Here is a 19,466-nt window from a genome sequence, read left to right as displayed (position 1 = left end):
CGCATGCGCGACGGCGTGGGCGTGGCCTGCGCCGGGCCGCGGGGGCTGGTGCGGGGGCGGGTTGGGGAGGCGGTGTCGGCGTCCCATTGGACAGCGGCGGACCTGGGGCGGGGCTTGGCTCAGCCGCGAGGCAGGCTCCGCCTCCAGCCCGCGGGGAGCTGCGCGGCGGCGGAGGCGGTGAGCGCGGGGGCGCGGGCGGCGGAGGTTGGCGGGCGGGCCTTCCGCCGTTGGGGCCGCCGTGGCCTCCTCGCCTGGGCTGGGGCGCCCGGTGAGCGCGGCCCGCTGCGCCTCTCGGGTCGGCCGGGCGGGGCTGAGGCGGCGCGGCCCAGGCGGGCCTGGGGTAGGGGCGGCCGGGCCCGGAGGCTCGTCCGCGGCGTGCGCCCGGCGCTTGCGGCCCGAGGCCCCTCCGGTGCCGGGGCCGGGTCTCTGCTGCCTGCACCCCACCTTTCCCTGAGCCTTGGCCTCTCCTGCCGGTACCGCCTCCTCTCTGCCTGCGCCCCACCCTCCCTCTCCTTCCCGAGCCGGTCACTGCTGCCTACGCCCCCGCCGGCCTGCAGGCCGTGCGCGCAGCGAGCCCCCTTCCTGCTGCCCCTAGACCCTGCTGCCCGAACCGCCATCCCTCCCCCTGAGCCCTGCTCCTGCTGCTTCCTGAGTCTCCCCTCTGCCACGAAACCCCTTCCTCTGAGTCTGTGACCCCCTGCTGCCTGAGCCTTCTTCTCTGCTGGGTCCCCTCCTTTCCTCACTGATACGAACCCCCTCTTCTGCTTCCTGAAACCCCTTTCTGTCCTGCTTGAACATCTGCTGTGAACTCCCTTCCTGCTTGGACCCCCTCCCCTAGTGACCCCTTTTTTCTGCCAGAGGCCCCCCCCTGTAAAATAGCACCCCCAAAAAAAACCAAAACAAAACAACTTTGCATTTCTTGTCAACAGCCAAGGCATCTCATCTCTTCCATGGGTGGAGGGAACGGTCTGCAGCTGTCCCCGTCCTTTTGGGGATACAGCAGCTGAAAGAACATTCATTCTCTCTGGATTTTGTGTGCTGTGGTCAACTGTTAGCTCCCATACCCAGGCAGGGCCTTACGCATTTATTGCCTAAACCGTCCCTTGTGTGGAGGTCACAGGCTGGCCTTCAGTGTAGAGATGATTTATTGAGAAGTTTTTTCAAAATGTATGGGAAGAACTGCTGGGAGGGAATCTGCTGTATTTTATTTATGAAAAAAAAAAACAAAAATACAGGCACCTGCCTGTTGACTGAGGCCAGTTTGTCGGTTTGCTCGTTGCCTGGTTAGGGAACCGAGTGGTCTAGTGGAAGATAAGCTGAGCTAACCTGTGCCCTTGAGGATGGTGTCTGCATGAAAATTGCCAGCAAATGCCTTTATAAACCACCCTGCAAATTCTGTTGCAGGGCACGTGGGCATCAGACCTTGAAGCACTTTGTGCCAAATCGTTACCACTAACCACATGAGCCTAAATCATGACGGATGCCAAGTACGTCCTCTGCAGATGGGAAAGGCGATTGTGGCCTGCAAAGGTGACAGCAGTTACTCTATAATTGCAGGAATTGGAAATGACTTTCAGGTGACAAGTAAAATCTTCATCAGGCACCAATACCTAGGAGTGCTTCCGTGAAATAATTGAACCTGAACAGTTGGCGCCTGGGTCTGTTGGCACGGATTCTCGTTCCCCATATAATGGGGTTTTGGTCTAATGCTTACAAGGTTCTACTTCCAGAAGTGTCATTTATTCACACACACACAAAGGAAAGAAAAAGGAAAATAACAGCTTTAAAAATGCATATAGGGCTCCGACTCGGAATTCCTGGCAAGAGGCTCGTGGTGGTAATGTGCGGGGTGGTGTTTGGGGTGCCTTCCTGCCGCAGCATGAAAGGCACTGTGGATGGGAGCCTGAATCTTGGGCTGGGAAGCCCACTGGTCTCCTTGTCTGAATTAGAGGAAATTGGACTGGCATTTGAAATCTTTGGTTGCATATGTGAGAAGTACTTGGTTTCTTTGTAACCCTGTTACCTCTGTGTCTCATTTTGTCTTAATAACCAGGATTGTTATTTTTTTCAAACATAGGTTTTGGCCAGAACTGAGACTTCAACAAAAAATAAGAGAAAAAAGGAATTCTTTCTAGATGTTCAAATACTCTCTCTAGAGGAAAAGTTAAGTGTTGTATGTTTTAAGTCTTTTCTGTGTGGGCTTTCTGATCCCCTACCTGACAGTGAAGTCCGCTCTTGAGAGCTCATGAACTCCTCCCTCAGTCAGTATTAACCTCGTGAAGGAGTGTTCCTAATAACCTTGGAGGACAACTGGTTTTATTATATGCCTGTTTGGAAGCTTAAGTCTAAATGAGACCATGTGTGCCATTTAGAAAGAGATGGCACAAAACTTGCGAGAACGTGAGCAATGTGCAGGGTCAGCTCTCCTGGGGGGGTCCACACGGGTATTTCTTTCCCACAGATCAGTGGGTCTTGTTGCAGACTCCAGAATTTTGAAATGTTTGGGTTTTGAACTTGTCACACCAATAGGAAACTTATTTTTCTGCATTGGAAAAAGCAAATAAACGGTTGTGGGGCAGTGTGTTGCTTGTTCTGCTCTTGGTTACCTGCGGGTAAAGCAGTGTGGACCACCTTCAGGGCGATGGCAGAGTCCGAGAGTCCTCTTCCTCTTCTCTGGGGAGGCCTCCCTGCCCTCTCCTTCCTGTGTCTGCAGAGCTGCCTCCTGAGCCTGCCTGGCCCCCAGCTCGCTCTCCCTTCTGCTGGGCAGTAATTGAATACTCTGACTTACAAGGAAAGCACATCCTTTTAAACTGAAGCGCGCCTGCTGGGCTGTAAACAGCTGTCAGTGACATAACCTACTCTGAAAACCTAACAAAGGAGTTATTTGTGCAGTTGAAAGTAGGATTTGCCTCATAAAAGTCACAATTTGAATTCATTTTTACTCTTAACTCCAGCCAACCTTTCTATCTTAAAAGAGGGGGGGGGGGAGCAAAAAAAAAAAAAACCCATCCACCAGGGTCCTCGCTGCCTCTAACCTCAGGCAGAGGAATTCCTAGTTGGCTGTTACTATTGGTGTAAGTGGGAGGTTGAGGAGGAAAATGAATTTAATTCTTTTTGTCATCTGAAGAGAAGCATGTTTGAAAATGTCTTTGTGGCCTTGGCTGGTAGCGTGTAGCCGTCCCTTCTGTCTCTGCAGAATTCAGGTGAAGAGCACGGAAGTGGAAGCCCTAGAGAAGTCTCAGATTGAGAACATTGCCTCTTTCTTAGGTAAGCGCACATTTCAAGGGATGGTCAGCCTTAGTAAATGAGAGCATTTGGAGGACGCGGAGACCACTTGGAGTAAAAGCTCACCCGGGCCCTGTTCTCACAAGGCGGAGTGTGAATGAAGGAGGGGAAACGTGGATCTGCTTTCTTAAACCTTTTCAGAATTTAACCCTAGGATCAGTTCTGTTCTTTCTTGTGTGTGATTTTTTTTTTTTTTTTTTTTTAAACAAGTTGTGGTGCTGGGTTGGAACCAGAGCTTGGCACAAGCCAGGTGAATGCACTGCTTCTGAGCCTCACCTGGCCTGGAGTCCTGTTCTTGACCCAGCTCAAGGCCCTCTCCATACAATGAGGTCTCCAGAGCTCAAGGACATAGTGGGCTTACTCCCACGAGGGGAGGGTCTTTTTCTTTGCCCATCTCATGACTGTGAGATGACTAAGTTACCACCTTGTCTGGTTTCAGCCTGGGTCTTGAAAAGTGGTCATTTGTGTGCTTAGAAATCTAGGACAGAGTCCAGGGGAGGAAGCATGGGCTGGCCTTCTCTACAGAGCCTCTGCAGCGTGGTGAGGCAGGCCGAGGCAGGAGTGGACGGGGGCTCTGCCCCTGCTCTTTCAGCATGAGCCTTTCGTGGCTGGGAAAGACTGCCTGAGCCTGGTGGAGCTGGGACCTGTCGGCACATAGCTCGGGAGCATTGGCCTCTGTGCTCACCGAGTCACAGATCCACAAAAAATTTTTTCTCTACCTAGAAATGCCAGTGTTTAACCCAGTGGCAAAAGGTTGTTTTGTGAAAAGATTGACCAGAATCCTTCCCATGGTGTTTGTGAAATAAGGCCTGGTTTCCTGGACAGCTGCTGTCACTGGAGCAGGGTGTGTGCCTGCCTGCCCCAAAATGCTGACCATGTCCTTGGGTGGCATCCCGATGGCTGGTTCAAGCTGTGTTGCAGGGCAGGTTACTTGGGGGTGCTTTTAATATTAAACAGGGAGGGCTGGGGATGTGGCTCAAGCGGTAGCGCGCTCGCCTGGCGTGCGTGCTCCCCAGGTTTGATCCTCAGCACCACATACAAACAATGATGTTGTGTCTGCCGAGAACTAAAAAATAAATATTCTCTCTCTCTCTCTAAAAAAAAAATAAAATAAACGGGCAAAATGTGGTTTTGATTGAGGCATTACACCTGCTGAGCTGCGGCATTGCCTCCCTCATCCTGTTCAAATAGCAGCGCTGGGTCTGTATGTTGGAATGAATAAGTAAAACCGTTGCCCGGGAGGATGGGCTAGAGTCGAAGGGCCCTCGGATAGCTTTCCTGGCTTTGAAATGCCCTTGTGAAGAAGTGAGGGAAATTTGGGGCTGGGTTTGGGGCTCAGTGGTAGAGCACTCACTAGCACGGGGAAGGCACTGGGTTAGACCCTCAGCACCACACAAAGGTAAATAAGGTATTGTGTCTATCTACAGCTAAAAAATTTAAAAAAAAAAAAAAAAGTGAGGGACATTTACCAGCCCACAATGAGCTTTCAGAGGGCTTTCTCACTGCCCCTCGCCCCACCCAAGAGTAGCTGCCAGCGATTTCTTTCTTTAGTTGGCATTGGTTTTTTATTGACCCTGATTGAATTTGAAATTGTATGGTTGAGAGGATTTGCAAAACATTTGAATACATTTTGCTCACAGTATTGTTGTGTAACTTGGAAGAATTTATCTTGGTAGCGAATCAGGTTGAGGTCAGTGAATTTTTCTTTTCTTTTTTTTCTTTTTCCTTTTTTAAAGATTGCAGCCCTGAATGAATAGCTGTCTTATAGCTTTGTCCCCTTTTCAGGGAATCGCCTGCTCTTGCCTCATTTAGGGCGAGTGCTAGCGACCACGGTGACTGTGGATGTGTGGCCGTGGCAGCCCCTGGGCACCTGAGCGTGACAGGTGCTCTCTCTTGCCCCTGCAGCCTCACAGGAGGAGGTTCCTGCTGCACCCCTGGAGGAGCTGACCTACAGACGGTCGCTGCGGGTGGCTCTGGATGTTCTGAATGAGAGAGACCGCATCTGTCAAGAAGGCCCTTCCCGGAGAGAGCAGCTGCCCACGGGCGTGGCTTCCCTGCCCCGTGATATTCTCTCTCCATCTTTTCTGCCTGAGAGGAGGTGGGAATATGCACAACATGACTTGTCAGGTTTGTTCACTTGTGAAAAGGCCCCCAACTGCAAAATGGACCACAAGAAGGAGCTCAGGAAAAGTGAAAACCCAAGAGCCCAGTGGGTCAGTCCAGCCCGCGATGGTTGTCAGGATGGTGGTAGGTCAAGGAACCACCGAAGCAGTCGAACGCGGGCAAGTAAAAGAAGAAGGAATTCAGCCCCGAAGTCCACCTGGTGCCGGGGGGTGCCTGCACTTCCAGGAGCAGGGCTGGAAGAGGAAAGCCAGGGAGAGCCTGGCCGCTGGATGGCCCTGTCCTCACCTTCTCGAGCCAGGGAGGAGGATGTGTGTGCCAGGGCTGAAGGACGTGATCCAGGCTTGCCATCAGGCAGCCTCACAGTGCGCCCAGCCCAGGAGGGGGCAGGAGGACGCCTGATGAAGAGGCTGTGCCTAGAGGGAGGCCGGAGGCTGCAGACTGCACAGCTGGAGCCAGCGGCCTCAGGGGCAGCGCTGCCTCCGTCCAGCACTCCTGCAAAGGAAGTGAGACACCCTGGTCTGCAGGCCCACGGCCAGCTGGAGCAAGGTAACCCCCGCTGCTGGCCCTGGGAGGCAGCACTCGGGCTCTGCCAGGACGGAGCCGTTGGCAGGCACTTGGTGTTTCTAACCAGATCTTACTGAGACTGTTACCAAAACAGATTCAGAGCAGTTTCTCTTCCTTTGTGTTTGTCTTCCCACTGAGTTATAATTGCTTTAGGTTCTCCCAGATACCATGTCTGTACTATTGTTGGGGATGGGAGTAAGTGGGACCTGTGGCCCTGGTGGAGTGTGGCTGAGCAGCTGCGCCACGTGTCAGACACACAGGCCGGGAAGCGTGGTGCCCAAGGCTCTTGGCACCTCTTTATTCTTAACCTTGCAGAGCCAGTTGCCCTCCCATTCGGTGAGACAGGACTCGTCTGGGGAATCGCTGTGTAGACAGCTACATGTAGTTCAGGCCCGTGCTGGGATCCCCATCCCAGCCTCCAGTACCTCACTTGCTTTTGAAATGTCGATTCAGGAACCCTCACTACCACAGGGTCCAGTGTCAGGAGTGAGCTCCCTGCAGACGGCTGCATGGCTCTGGGTCTCCATTCTTACAGCCCACCTCTCACCCTGTAAAGGCTCAGGAGCCAGTTTGTGCCTCGGCACCATTTCCTGAAGTGACCATGCCTGCACCCTGCCTTGTCTCAAGTCAGTTCTCAGGCTGGCAGGGGATAGTGCAGCAGGACAAAAGAAGCAAGTCCCTCTGAGTCCGCTCGGTGCCTGGCAACTTAGCCTGCTGCTGCCTGGAAAGGCATCTCCCTCCCCCTCGTGTTTACTTTTCTTTGAAATGAACCTGAGCTGGGTGTTGTTGGGCGAGGAGCTGCCTAGCTCACAGGGGCCCTGCGCTGACCCCTGTGCCGAGAGGACTCGTCATGACAGTTTAACCTCACTATTGGCAGACCCTCCATCTTCTGAAGAGTCCATGGAGTGTGGTTCCATCAATTCCATCCTGGATGCAGATGAGGAGGACGAGGAGCCACCGAGGATCCTTCTGTATCACGGTAAGAAACAAGCACAGAGCTTGCTTTTGGGTGTAACAGGACACTCGGAAGAAACTGGGCCATGTTCCGAGACCGCTTCTGACATCTCCCCGAAAGGTCTCTTGCCATTGGATTTTTCTTCTACTAAACCAAGACCTGAGAGGGACCCTGAGAATTGCCTTTTTCTATGTTCTTAAGAGTAACCAAATGGAGGGGGGGGTCTGACAAAGAGACCTTCGGCCCTCCCTGTCAGCATGGCTTCTGTCTGCTTGAAGCTCTTGTCCTGTTCCTTGTGGGAACCAGTGGCTGAGTGAGTGGATGGGTCATATTGCCCTCCTTTGGGTGTAGCCGCATACTGCCTCCTGGGGGCACACCTCTGGCTGTGGTGTGGGGATGTTGGTCCTGGCGGGCAGTGTGTCCAACCCGAGGGAGCAGTGTGCACCCCAACCTGTTTGCACTGAGGCGATGTATGTTCTGGTGCCTCTGCACGTGGGGACAGAGGAGATTAGCAAGAAAAGGGTTTGATTTGAACCAGCAACAGGTGCTTTGCTTCCGGAACCAGCTGGAGCCTGCTGCATCTTAGATTCCCTGCTGCCCTGCACCTTTGCTCAGGCTTGTCCGTTATTGCTGGTCTGCAGACATGCTCAGGATGGTTCAGACACGGTGCAGGAGGTCTGTGGGGCCTGCCACGGGACCCTGCAGGCCAGGGCCCGGAGGTCCTGCAGGCGCCCGCTTACTGATTGTGCAAGCATGTGTGCACTCATGTGTTCAGGCACTCTTGGTGTGTCACTCTTTTGATATTTATTTATTTATTTTTTTAGTTATTGGCAGACACGACATCTTTCTTTGTATGTGGTGCTGAGGATCGAACCTGTGCCGCATGCATGCCAGGCGAGCGCGCTATCGCTTGAGCCACATCCCCAGCCCCTGTCACTCTTTTTTGGAAGGGGTCCAAGAGTAGAGTCCAGGGTGCTTTAGCACTGGGGCACACCCCAGCCCTTTTATTTTTTGAAACAGGGTCTTACTAAGTGGCTCAGGCTAGCCTTGAACTTGTAGTCCTTCTGCCTTGGCCTTCTGGGTTGCTGGGCTCACTGGTGTGCACCACCATGTCCAGCTGTGCAGCTCTTTTTTTGCCCAAACTGCTTAGAGCTTTTTGTCATTAAGTAAGCATAATTGCAACCTTGAATTTTCTGCTTTCCCCCACATGATGCCAACTCAGACTTTCACATCTCCATGTGATCTTCTGAGTGTTGGTGGCAACTAGCTATCATTTCCTAGGGGTGATGAGAGGTGGATATGGTGCCAAGGCAGAGTGCTTGCCTGACATGCGTAAGGCCCTGGGTTCCAGACCCATTTCTGCAAAATGAAGGAAGGAAGGCAGCCCATGTGTGGAGTGGTGACTCATGTCACCTGAACTGCCAGAGTGCCTGGTGGCCTCCAGCTCCCACAAGCAGGTTTGCTGGCTGGGAGGAGAGAGCTGTGCCTTCCTGGAGGGCCCGTCCCTGCACCTCCGCCAGCCAGAGCCGGGCTGGCCCTGGCCACACAACTCCTGGGGTGCTCCTTTCTCTCAGGAGCTAGCACAGGTCTGTTTTGTTTTGCCTTTTTAAACCTTGTTACTTATTTGTTTATTGGCGGTGCTGAGGATGGATCCCGTTCCTCAGCTGTGTGAGGCCAGCCCATCACAGCCCAACCACTGGGTCTCACCCAGCCCTTGAGTGGGCTTTTGTCCCCCGTTGGTTTGGGTTTTCATGCGTCAGACTCTTGGCAGGGCGTGGTGTGCGTCCCTGACCCCAAAGTCTCTGGGAAGCTGATGAGTGCCTCGTTTGGGTGGGGAGCTGTCGCCTCCTGACCTCTTACCCCCAGCCTGGTTTCTGCCAAGCGGGCCCTGGTGTGTGCCGTGAGCTGCGGCAGCAGCCTTCTGGCCGTTGCCAGTCTGTGTGCCACGGTGGTGCTCCTGGCCCTGGTACTCTCACGTTTCTAATTGTTCACTCATTTTGGGAATTTCTTGGGATGGGGTAGCCAATGTAGTTGGGTTTTGTTCATAAACAGCGTTTTAGTTATCTCATGATTTAAAGATCTTCTCCCCATTTTAAGACCTTGGTTTCTCAGGTAGGCGCCTTGAAAATAACGTTCTCCCGTGTACCTCCCTGTGGGCCGTTGGCCCCATTCCTGCTTTGTGCCACGGGCTGTATTTTGTGGTCCTGGGGCTGGGATGGAGCTGCACCCAGCCTGAACCACTGCTTTAGGGAAAAGTTCTCTTTTTGTTGTTGTTACCGGGGATTGAACTCGGGGACACTCAACCGCCGAGCCACATCCCCAGCCCGTTTTTGTTTTTTATTTAGAGACAGAGTCTCACTGAGTTGCTTAGGGCCTTGCTAAGTTGCTGAGGCTGGCTTTGACCTCACAATCTCCTGCCTTAGCCTCCTGAAGCACTGGGATTACAGGCATGTGCCACCATGCCTGGAGGGAAAAAGGTCTCAGTGTAGGAGACCTTAGGTTTACAGAAATTGCAAACACAGGACAGAACCCCCACTTGCCCCTGCTGCTGGTGCCTTCCCTGACCACAGTGTCTCTCCACTCTGAAGCATGGGCGTGTGTTGCATGGTTCGTGGTGGTTCCTTGTGCCTGCGTTCACCTTGCCGGGCCCCTGGCACAGTTGGGTGGCATTGAGATGGCGGGTGCACGCTGGCGGCTGGGTCTCTGGAGTTGCTGCTCTGGCCGCTCCATCTGCCTGACTCTCTGTTTTTTCTTTTTTCTAGAACCAAGTTCATTTGAAGTAGGAATGCTTGTCTGGCTTAAATACCAAAAATACCCCTTCTGGCCAGCGGTGGTAAGCACGACCCTGCCCCTTGTTGGCAGCCAGGCCTGCGTCCTGGGCGTGCAGCCCTTGACCTGGTTCTGCTGCTGGGGAACACCAGTGGGTTTTGAGAAGCTGGAGGTGCCTTTGCCTAATGGAAGGGACTAGTTATTTTGGCACAATTTAGTGTGGTTCATGGGTCAAAGTTGTATCAAGCAGAATTAGAAAAACCTTCTCAAAGAAAGCGCTAGTAGAGCTGGGGTGGTGGCTCCGTGGTAGAGTGCCCGCCTAGCATGTGTGAGATACTGCATTCGATCCTCAGCACCACAAACGTAAGATATTGTGTTCACCTACGACTAAAAAACAGATGTTAAAAAAAAAAATGGAGCGCTAGTGCTGGCCCTAGTGTGTCACTTTGAGCCTGTCCCCATTAAAGTGCGGGGGTCAGGTTTCAGCTGGGGCCTTCGCAGTGTGGGGGGTGTTTGCAGTAATGTGACTCCAAGTGGCCTGGGCGCCGCCCCTGCCTTCTCCCGCCTCGGGCTTGGTGCTCATGGGCCCTATGAGTTCTGACTATGTAGCTGTAGTTGTTCAATTTTGTTTTTTTTTTTTTTTTGTTTTCAAATACTTGTGTGGTCCTGGGGATGAAAACCAGGGCCTTGGGTGCGCTAGGCAAGCACTCTGCCACCCAGCCACACCCCAGCCCTGGCTGTTTCTTATCAAGAGACAGCAGTGTTTGAACTCACAAGGTGTTTGCTCTGCTGTTTTTTTTTTTTTTTTTTCTTTTATTTATTTATTTATTTAGTTAGTTCTCAGCGGACACAACATCTTTGTTGGTATGTGGTGCTGAGGATCGAACCCGGGCCGCACGCATGCCAGGCGAGCACGCTACCGCTTGAGCCGTATCCCCAGCCCTGCTCTGCTGTTTTAATGGCTCTGAGCTCACCCTTGCCAGCAAGACCGCCCTGCGCACGGCTGACTGTGGTCACAGGAAAACAGTCGCAGTCTGAGCAGTGTTTGCTAGGTGAAATAGGGCCTGAGTGAAGGCAGAGACTCGGGGGTGGGGGGCCTCAACCCCTTGCCCTGCTGTGCAGGGCATGTGGGGGTCCTCCTCCCTCCAGGCCCTGCCCCCACACCTCCTGGCACCTCCTGGGCCCTACTGGGTTGACTGGTCGCTGGCAGGAGAGCTTCTGGGCACAAGGGCAGGCAGCCATGGCCTTGTTTTCGGGTCTCCTGGAGATCCTAGGGTGGTTTGGGTCAGGTCCACATGGCGGTTCCTCTGCTGTCCTGGGCTGGCTCCTAGCCTCTCTGAGCTGCCTTTGCTTGTCCCGAGAGTGAGGACGGGAACCCGTGAGCTAGTGGGAGAGCCACCCAATGCTCCTCTGGGGGGCTGCAGTGGTGGGTGCAGGTGCTCTCAGAATCCCAAGCGGAAGACCACCCAGCCTGCCTCAGAGGGGACACGGTGGAGAGCAGTGGTGTGGCTGCCTTCTTGGCCTCTGTCTGGGCCTGTGCTGGCTCTCCCCACCTGGTGGCACCGCTCACAGGCAGTGTTGGAGCCACCACTTCTTGTCTGTTCCTGACGCTGTCTCCTTGGCTTTGCCCACAGGTCAAAAGCATCAGGCGGAGAGATAAGAAGGCGAGCGTGCTCTTCATCGAAGGGGACATGAACCCGAAAGGCAGAGGGTAAGGCTGCTGTTCTTGGCTGTCTGAGTGGTCAGGAGGTGTGCTGGCGGCCCTCAGGGGGAAGGATGGCCAGGGCCCAGGCAGGATGCAAGAAGGAGCATGGAGGCTGTAATGGAAGAAATGGTTTTCAGAACTTCCCCTGCCAGCTGTGAAAGGCGGCTTGAGTGACAGGGCCCACCTGCCCAGACCGGTCAGAGCTTGCCTTGTGCAGACAGCGTCTTGCCTCCACCCAGACCTTGCTGGCTGCCTGAGGCGGGTCCCTTGGCCTTTCCCTCCCTGCCGGATCCTCAGTTGTCAGCCAACAGCACAAGAGCATGGGATCTGCCCTCCACTGGTGCTCAGAAGCCTCACGCTCCTCCGGTGGCACTCTGGGGCTCCTGGGTCCTCCAAGTCCCTTTTGGGGTCTGCTCTGGCGCACAGGGCATCAGTGGTGTCCCGTCCCTTGGGCCTAGCTCTGCGCTATCATGGGCAGCTGGAAGAGCAGTCACTGGTGGGGCTGAGGCCTGAGGAAGCTGGGGGCGGTAGTTCCTGAGGTGCTGGCTGCCCTGCTGACCGTCCCTCTCCCCGTCCAGCATCACCGTGCCCCTTAGGAGACTGAAGCACTTCGACTGTGAGGAGAAGCAGGCACTGCTGGTGAGGGGCGTGTCGCCTGCTTGCTTCCTGAGGGTGGTTCTGTGGCTGATCAGCGTGGCCTTTGTGGCTTTGGGGTCCCTGGCTCCTGTGTGTGTGTCTGCCACCTGGGTTGGGAGCAGGGCTTAGAGCCCTGGGTTCCTGGGACCCCATGCCTTGCCCCTCCCTGAGCTTTGCTGTCACGGCTGGGCCACCTGGGAACCTCACCCTGCATGTCCTGTGCACTGTGCCTTGGCTGTGAGGGGTTGAGGGCCTGGGCTGTGTCCTGGTCACCTGCCTGGGCGCTTCTTCTTTTCCCTTTTTCTATTCATGCTGGGACTGGAACCCAGGGCCTCCTGTGTGCTAGGCATGCGCTAGCCACCGAGTCCCCATTTCCTTTTCCTGATTTCCAATCCTTTAGAAGGTGGGCACTGCACCCCCTGCCCGAGCCTGGCTTTCTTGGGAGTCGGCAGCCCCAGGTGGTGAGCTCGCCTCCCTGCAGTGTGGAAACCACGCCCTGTCCAGCACCTGGAATGCTGGTGGGCAGGTGCTCTTGGCAGAGGGTGGGCTGGCACCAGGGGCCACGTTGAGCCCTCTGGCCTCCCAAGAGAGAAACCCAGGCCCAGCAGGTCAGGGCCTGGGCCGCCTGCATTCAGAAGTGTCGGTTCCGCTCTTGGGAGTCAGAGCGGCCTCCCTGGAGGAGTGCAGGGCACTCAGGAGGGCGGTGGGGGATCTTCTTACCTTCATCCCTGGAGCACACAGGAATTGTTTCTCCAACTGGAGTCCTGGTCATGGGTCAGTGGAGGCCTGGGCCCTTGGTGAGCAGCGCCACCTACGTCCTTTGCTCTGAGGAGAGTGGGTTTGGTGCCCCGTGTGGGTGGGTGGCAGGGAATGCTCATGGGCCATTTAAGTGGGTGGGGCTGGTGTGACCCTGAGTAGAGGCCGAGAAGTGTCAAGAGGCATGGCTCCTGAAGAGCAGTTTGGGGCAGCGCTTTGTGAGGCAGGTATTGGGGCTCCCCAGGGGCCAGAGACTGCAGGTCTTCCACCTCCAACCTTAGGACATGCGGGTGGTACTCCTCCGTGGCTCTGGAGTCTTCTGTGGGCTGTCATGTGACCACCTGGCTTTGTGGGGCCTGTGGAGCTGCAGCTGCCTGCTCTCTATGACCCCTGCTGCTTGGCTGTCACCAGGAGTGTCTCCTGCTGCCCTGGAGGTGGCATGCAGGGCAGGCAGATCACGGGCTGGTCCAGGGCACCCATCCTCCTGGGTGTGTTGGGGCCACTCTCACAGAGGGCATTGGTCTTGCATCCCACGAGGACCCTGAGGCCTGGTGAGACCTGGCACTGGTGGCTGACATCCCTCCCTCCTGGGGGGCAGCACGTCCTCCAGCAGTCCTGCTGGTTCTGAGCAGTGTGTGGGCGGGCACACACAGACGTCCGACGACATTGGTGGGCACTGCAGGTGGCTGTCCACCTCCACTCCTGAGCACTGGCCCAAGACCTGGGCCCCTTAGTGAATGAGGAGACAGGCTCCAAGGGACTATGGGCTGCCCAGGGCTGCCCAGGGCTGCTGGGCAGGTGCAAGGCTCTGCGGCATGTCCTCTGGACAGAGGGGATGTGTGAGGTGGTCCTGTTGCCCTGCTAACATAACACCCTGCCGTCCGGGTCTCGCAGGACAAAGCCAAAGAGGACTTCGACCGGGATATTGGCTCCTGCGTCTCCCTCATCACCGACTACCGGGTACGGTTAGGTATGTGGGGCCACAGCCTGGAAGTGCCCACTGTGGGCAGAGCAGAGGGCAGGGCTGGCACTGGAACTTAAAACCCTGAGGGCTGGCTTTAGGTCTGGAGGCAGACACGCACTGCTCCTGGTCTGTCCCCCAGCCTGGCTGGGTGCGCCATGTAAGCAGAAGGCAAGGTCTCTAGGGGGAGAAGCGGTCTTGGGGCTCCTGCCTGGGGCAGGTCGAGCTGTGGGCTGTTCTGCAGCACCCTCTTGGGTAGGCTGGGGAGGCCCCAGAGGAGGCATGCAGGATGGGATGCCGAAGGTGCTGGGAGGACCCACTCTCACCTTCCCTCTCCCCTGCAGGCTGCGGCTCTTTTGCGGGCTCCTTCCTGGAGTACTATGCTGCTGATATAAGTGAGTCCTGTGGCAGTGTCGAAGTGCCAGCTGGCTGGGAGGGCGTGGCTCAGTTGGTGGAGCGCTTGCCCCGCACGTGAGAGCCCTGGGTGCACCCTGGCACCACATGTCACGCACATAAGCTCACACGTGCTCCCATACTCACACACACATGTGCTTACACACAGGTGCACACACTCACATGTGTACACAGTGAAATGGAAACATGGAAGTGGGATATGCTTTTAGCCCAAGGCAAGCTGTGAGAGACCCCCCACCAGATGCACCCATGCTGCCCCTGTCTGCCATGGGGCCTGCGTGGCTATTGGGTTCAGCTCGTCTGTCCTGGTGCCCGTCATCCCACAGACTGCGTCCACACTCTTCCATGGGGGCGGGTACTATGTGTGGCAGGGACTTGGGGAGTGCAGCCCGGGCACTGGAAGGCTGGACAGTGCTTTGCAGACTGTCCTGCATTTCCTTTAGGACAGGAGCAGGGTTTCCATTCTTAATGGTTGCAAAAGGAGTGGAAAGAAGCTGGTTCTCTTTTAGCAGAGCTGCTGGGGGGTGGGGATCTCTTCTTTGCTTGGGTTAAACATGGCTGAAGGGCCCAGTTAAGAGAGGATAACCAGGATCCCGTCAAATGAGGAACCTTAAAACAAAACCGCCGTTCAGCCGCTTCCTGGGATCTGGAGGCGCCTGGTCTGCCTCCCAGTCCTGGCCACGGCTCCAGTTTGGCAAGGCCCGTGCTCCCTGGGCTGGGCGCACGGCAGTGTGGTCCACCTGTGGCCCTGAAGGAGGCAGAGATCCTGCCCAGGCCCAGGAGGGGCCCCATGACATGTGCTTCTGTTGCAGGCTATCCCGTCCGGAAATCCATCCAGCAGGATATTTTGGGGACCAGGTTCCCTCAGCTGAACAGGGGAGACCTTGAGGAGCCCGTGGAGGGCAGCACTGTGGGGCGCAGGCAGCCCTGCAGGAAGGTGCTGCCTGACCGCTCTCGGGCTGCGCGGGACCGTGCCAACCAGAGGCTGGTGGAGTACATCGTGAAGAGCAGGGGTGCAGAGAGCCACCTGCAGGCCATCCTGAGGAGCAGGCGGCCTTCGAGGTGGCTGAAGACGTTCCTGAGCTCCAGCCAGTACGTGACCTGCGTGGAGACCTACCTGGAGGACGAGGAGCAGCTGGACCTCGTGGTGAAGTACCTGCAGGGCCTCTACCAGCAGATGGACGGTGAGGTGCTGGCGGGAGTCAATGGTGACAGCATCAGGTTCATCCTGGACGTGCTGTTGCCCGAGGTGAGCCCTGGGGGCAGGCCGCATCTGGGATGGGGTGGGAGCAGCCGCTCCTCGGAGGCCCCTGCTAGGCAGGCGTGTGCACTGACTGCGGAGTCCTGACACGCTCCGGTAGCGTGGTGAGGCTGTGTGCCTATACCCGCGGGAGGTGGGAAGACTGTGTTCACTTGACCCGTAGATACTCAGTTGTGTCCTCTGGAACTGGGTGAGGTCTGGGATGTTTGTGTTTGTCATGACAGGGAACGCTCCTGGGACACCCGTCCCAGGGGACGATTCATCCCCACACACTGGGGATTGAATCCAAGGGCGCTGAGGGCTGAGCTGTGTCTTGAGCTCAGCAGGGTCTCGCTGGCCTTTAAGCCTGCAGTCCTGTGGCCTCACTCTGCCTCCCAAATGGCTGGGGTGTCAGGCGTGCATGACCGTGCCCTGCCCGTAGGACTTTTAGATGCTATTGTTCTACTTAGAGGAATTAACACTGTGGTCAAGGTCAGACACCCACCGCAGACCTCAGTGGCTCTCCTAGACGTCAGCTCTTTTTTTTTTTAAGTTGTCAACGGACACAATGTCTTCTTTTATTTATGTTTGTGTGATGCTGAGGATGGAACCTAGGGCCTCGCACGTCCAAGCCCAGCTCTCTCCAGCCCCAGCCCCAGCCCCAGCCCTTGTTTTGATGGTTGACTTAACAAATCTCCCGGGGGCACGTGTGGTCTGGGCCTGCCTTTTACTTTTACCGTGTGTGGTGACCTGGCCTCTTGTCTCTGGGCTAGAAGATGCTGTTGCTGACTGGGCTCAGTGCCTCCTGCAGAGACGGCTCGACTTGGGGCTTGCTGGAAGCATGGGCAGTCTGGAGGGGAGGGGTGGGGCAGGTGCCAGGGCTCTCTGCAGCTTTCCCAGCCTGGTGTGGCTTCCGTGGCTGCCCCAGCACTTGCTGCCCGAGTCCAGCTTACTCTGCCCTCTCACAGGCCATCATCTGTGCCATCTCTGCGGTAGACGCGGTGGATTACAAGACGGCTGAAGAAAAGTACATAAAGGGACCTTCACTCAGCTACCGGTAGGCGCCAGGTCCCGCTCCTTGTGCTACACCGCTCCTGGGCCACCTCTTCCTCACAGGCAGCCTGGCAGGGGCACCCAGCCTGTCACTAGATGGAAGACAATCAGCAGGTGGCCCTGGAGTCCCCACCTGAGCCAGACTGCCCAGGGACCTGGGTGCTGCAGGAGGCTCCGGGCTGAGCGAGCGTTGTGGTTGCGCTCCTCCCTGACCTCCTTGGGCAGAGCCTGTGTGCGCACGTGCCCCCCCCCACACACACACTACACACTGCACTCTCCCCACCTGCTCCCACCCCCTGGCTCTTTGAGAAAAGAGATGAAGATGAAGCAGCAGCATGGCCCTGATCAAGATGTCTCCCTCTGGTTGCGATGTCTGGCCACCCTGGGACTTTTGGCTCCCAGAGCCCCTAATCCTCCTCTGGGCGATCTGCCAGGCCTTGCTGGGAGCCAGGCGGGCTGCAGGGCAGTGACAAGCTGAAGGCTCAGTGGGGTCACAGGCAGGGTCTCGGTGCGGGTCTCGCAGGTCTGCCTCCCAGGCCCACTGTCCTGCTCCCTGGAGGCCGCTGGAGCTGCAGCTGCTGGGGAGTCGAGGGAAGGGGCCTGGGCTGGGCTGTCGCGAAGGCCCAGAAGCCTCCTAGAGGGGGTTAGGTTGGGTTCTGTTGGCGGGAATTGTGACCCTGGGCAGACAGAATGTGGTTGTCACTGGCTCCTAGCGCCTGGCCCGTTTCAGTCAAAGCAAGTAGAAGTGACAGTCTGGGAGTGAGGCAGGAGCCACAGCGACTCCGCGCCAGCCCAGCTCCTCCTTTGTCCTGCCTGCTTTCTTAGAGCCTTCGTGGTGGTCCAGGCAGGTAGGGCCTCCCTCACTCCCACGGCTCCCTTCTGAGGAGCTTCTGCCCTGCTGTGCCAGTATCAGAAATGCTACAAGCCGCACAGTGGGCACACCTCTCCTCCCAGCAACCTGAAAGGCAGAGGCAGGAGGATGCAAGTCCAGGCCAGCCTCAGCACAGCCCTGTCTCAAAATAAAATGGTCTGAGGGTGTGGCTCAGCAGTAGAGCACCCCTAGATCGGCTCCCAGTGCCTCAGGGGGAGAAAAGTGTTAAGAGTCCACAGCTGGACTGACCGGGAGCCCCTCAGCCGAGCTGCGTAGAAAGGGACGCCAGTGCCGTGCGGGGGCATCTCGGGTGTCCGGCGAGCAGGGTCCAGGTTTTCCTTTGGCCTCCAGGGTGTTTTCTGCTGAGCGCCCCATCCCAGCACCATCTGCCCCGTGTCTGCATGTCAGTGCTCCTGTCCCATGGCTGTCCTCTGTAGTCCTGTGGTTGAACCCGGGTGCTCCACTGAGCTGCCACCGCCCCTTCTATTCTGCTCTGAGGCGGGTCTTGCAGAGTTGCCAGGCTGGCCTGGACCTCACAGCCTCTCGCCTCAGCCTCCTGCGTCGCTGCACAAGGGTGCCCTCACTTGGCTTCAGGGCCCTCTGGGGCTCGCGGTCACCTTCGCGCAGCGGTGTCTCAAGAAGTGCCTGCCATGGCAGCAGTACCCTCTTCCCACCGGAGGTTCTCTCCCGTGCTCCACCGTGCGCTGCAGAAACGTGAAGACCGTGTGGCCCGTTAACCCCGCGTTTGCGTTCTGTCCGAGATGCCCTTACTCTTGGCCTGTGAGGGTTGTTGCCTCAGAGGTGTGACTGAGGACACTTGCCACAATGTGTCACCTCGAAGTGTAGTTTATAGCCTGGAATGGTGCCACAGCTGGGTCCCAGCTCCTCAGGAGGCTAAGGCAGGAGGATGGCAAGTTCCAGGCCTAGGCAGCATAGCAAGACCCTGTGTCAAAAAAAGAACTGCAATTTGGTATTTCACAGTTGTTTTTTTTTTTTAAGATGATTATTTTAAAAAATTATGCTGGGCTGGGACTGTAGCTCAGTGGCAGAGCACCCGCCTTGCACGTGTGAAGCACTGGGTTCCATCCTCAGCACCACATAAAAAGTCAGGCTGTCCACCCACAACTACAAAAAAATGTCTTTTAAAAAATTGTGCAGAAAATGTCCCTGGGCTGGGTGTGTAGCTCCGTGGTGGAGTGCAAAGCCCTGGGTTTAATCCCCAGCACTGCCAGAATCGTCCGGCTGCAGCAGGGTGCAGCGGCTCATGCCTACGATCCCCCTGTGATCCCAGAGCCTGGGAGGCCGAGGCCAGGGGACAGCAAGTCCCAGCCTCTGCAGCCTGGCCCCATGTCCAGCTCTTTGAGTGTGTGTGTGTGTGCGTGCACGCAGGCGCACGCACACACAGTGACTGGTTGCCGAAATGATGGACCCTTTTGTTTTCTGAAGGGAAAAAGAAATATTCGATAACCAGCTCCTAGAAGAACGGAACCGGCGCCGCTGAGGATAGTGCCACTGCCAGGGCACTGTGGTCTGCGCGGCCTGGCACGGGGTGGCACGTCTCCCTGCGGTGCACGCCAGTGTTCTGGAGGGTCAGGACCCCGAGTGGGGCGCAGGGCGGGTCCCCCTCGCTGAGGCAGCTCCTTCCCTGGTGTCTGGGGAGGGTGTGTCTCCCCACGGGTGCTGCGAGCAGGCGCGCCCTGTGCTGGGCTGCTCCCGTGCTGTGCTGCTCCCGTGCTGTGCTGTGCTGTGCTGGTGCGAGTTTGTCGTTTATGTGACATTGCATCCAGTATTAAATGTGTTTTTAAAAGAGGCTTGTGTGATATGGCTCGAGAAGCACCGCGTGTTGGGTCTGGTTCTATTCTGTTCCTCTCTCTGGTCTCCTCCCCTCCCAGCTCTGGCATTTGCTGGGCGGCCCTGGGTGTTGTGCTGGAGAAGCCAGCACCAGAGAGGAGCTGTTCCCACGTGCCACAGCCTGTGTGGGAGGAGGGGCACGCCCTGGCAGTGGCCGCCCCTGAGGCCCTCTGCTTGTGTGCACCCCACAGCAACCTCGAAGAGCTGGGAATGGCTGTCCCCGGGGTCCAGCATGGCCACCACCCCACCTGGTGGCCACTGCAGGAGCGTGCAGAACAACCA

At 56.6% G+C, this 19,466-nt stretch overlaps 1 protein-coding gene across 3 annotated transcripts; it reads left to right on the top strand.

Annotated features, from left to right (window-relative positions):
• Window positions 1-130: 130 nt before the first annotated feature.
• Pwwp3a (PWWP domain containing 3A, DNA repair factor) lies at window positions 131-19,143 on the top strand. 3 transcript variants are annotated; one of them, XM_027952574.2, is made up of 14 exons: window positions 131-177; window positions 1,405-1,530; window positions 2,078-2,163; window positions 3,197-3,267; window positions 5,191-5,955; window positions 6,851-6,952; window positions 9,691-9,761; window positions 11,332-11,408; window positions 11,981-12,041; window positions 13,689-13,764; window positions 14,100-14,150; window positions 14,982-15,418; window positions 16,378-16,466; window positions 18,780-19,143. In XM_027952574.2, exons 2-14 carry the CDS (start codon window positions 1,474-1,476, stop codon window positions 18,832-18,834), a joined length of 1,998 nt encoding a protein of 665 aa, XP_027808375.2. In that variant the 5' UTR covers window positions 131-177; window positions 1,405-1,473; the 3' UTR covers window positions 18,835-19,143. The 3 variants fall into 3 exon arrangements, with proteins under 3 accessions (XP_027808375.2, XP_071460707.1, XP_071460717.1); XM_071604606.1 differs by lacking the exon at window positions 131-177 and adding an exon at window positions 193-268; XM_071604616.1 differs by lacking the exon at window positions 131-177 and adding an exon at window positions 453-473.
• The last annotated feature ends 323 nt before the right edge of the window (window positions 19,144-19,466 follow it).

This window comes from Marmota flaviventris, chromosome 1 (assembly GCF_047511675.1).
Source record: "Marmota flaviventris isolate mMarFla1 chromosome 1, mMarFla1.hap1, whole genome shotgun sequence".
NCBI classification, from domain to species: domain Eukaryota; kingdom Metazoa; phylum Chordata; class Mammalia; order Rodentia; family Sciuridae; genus Marmota; species Marmota flaviventris.
This window is presented reverse-complemented; position numbering and strand designations above follow the sequence as displayed.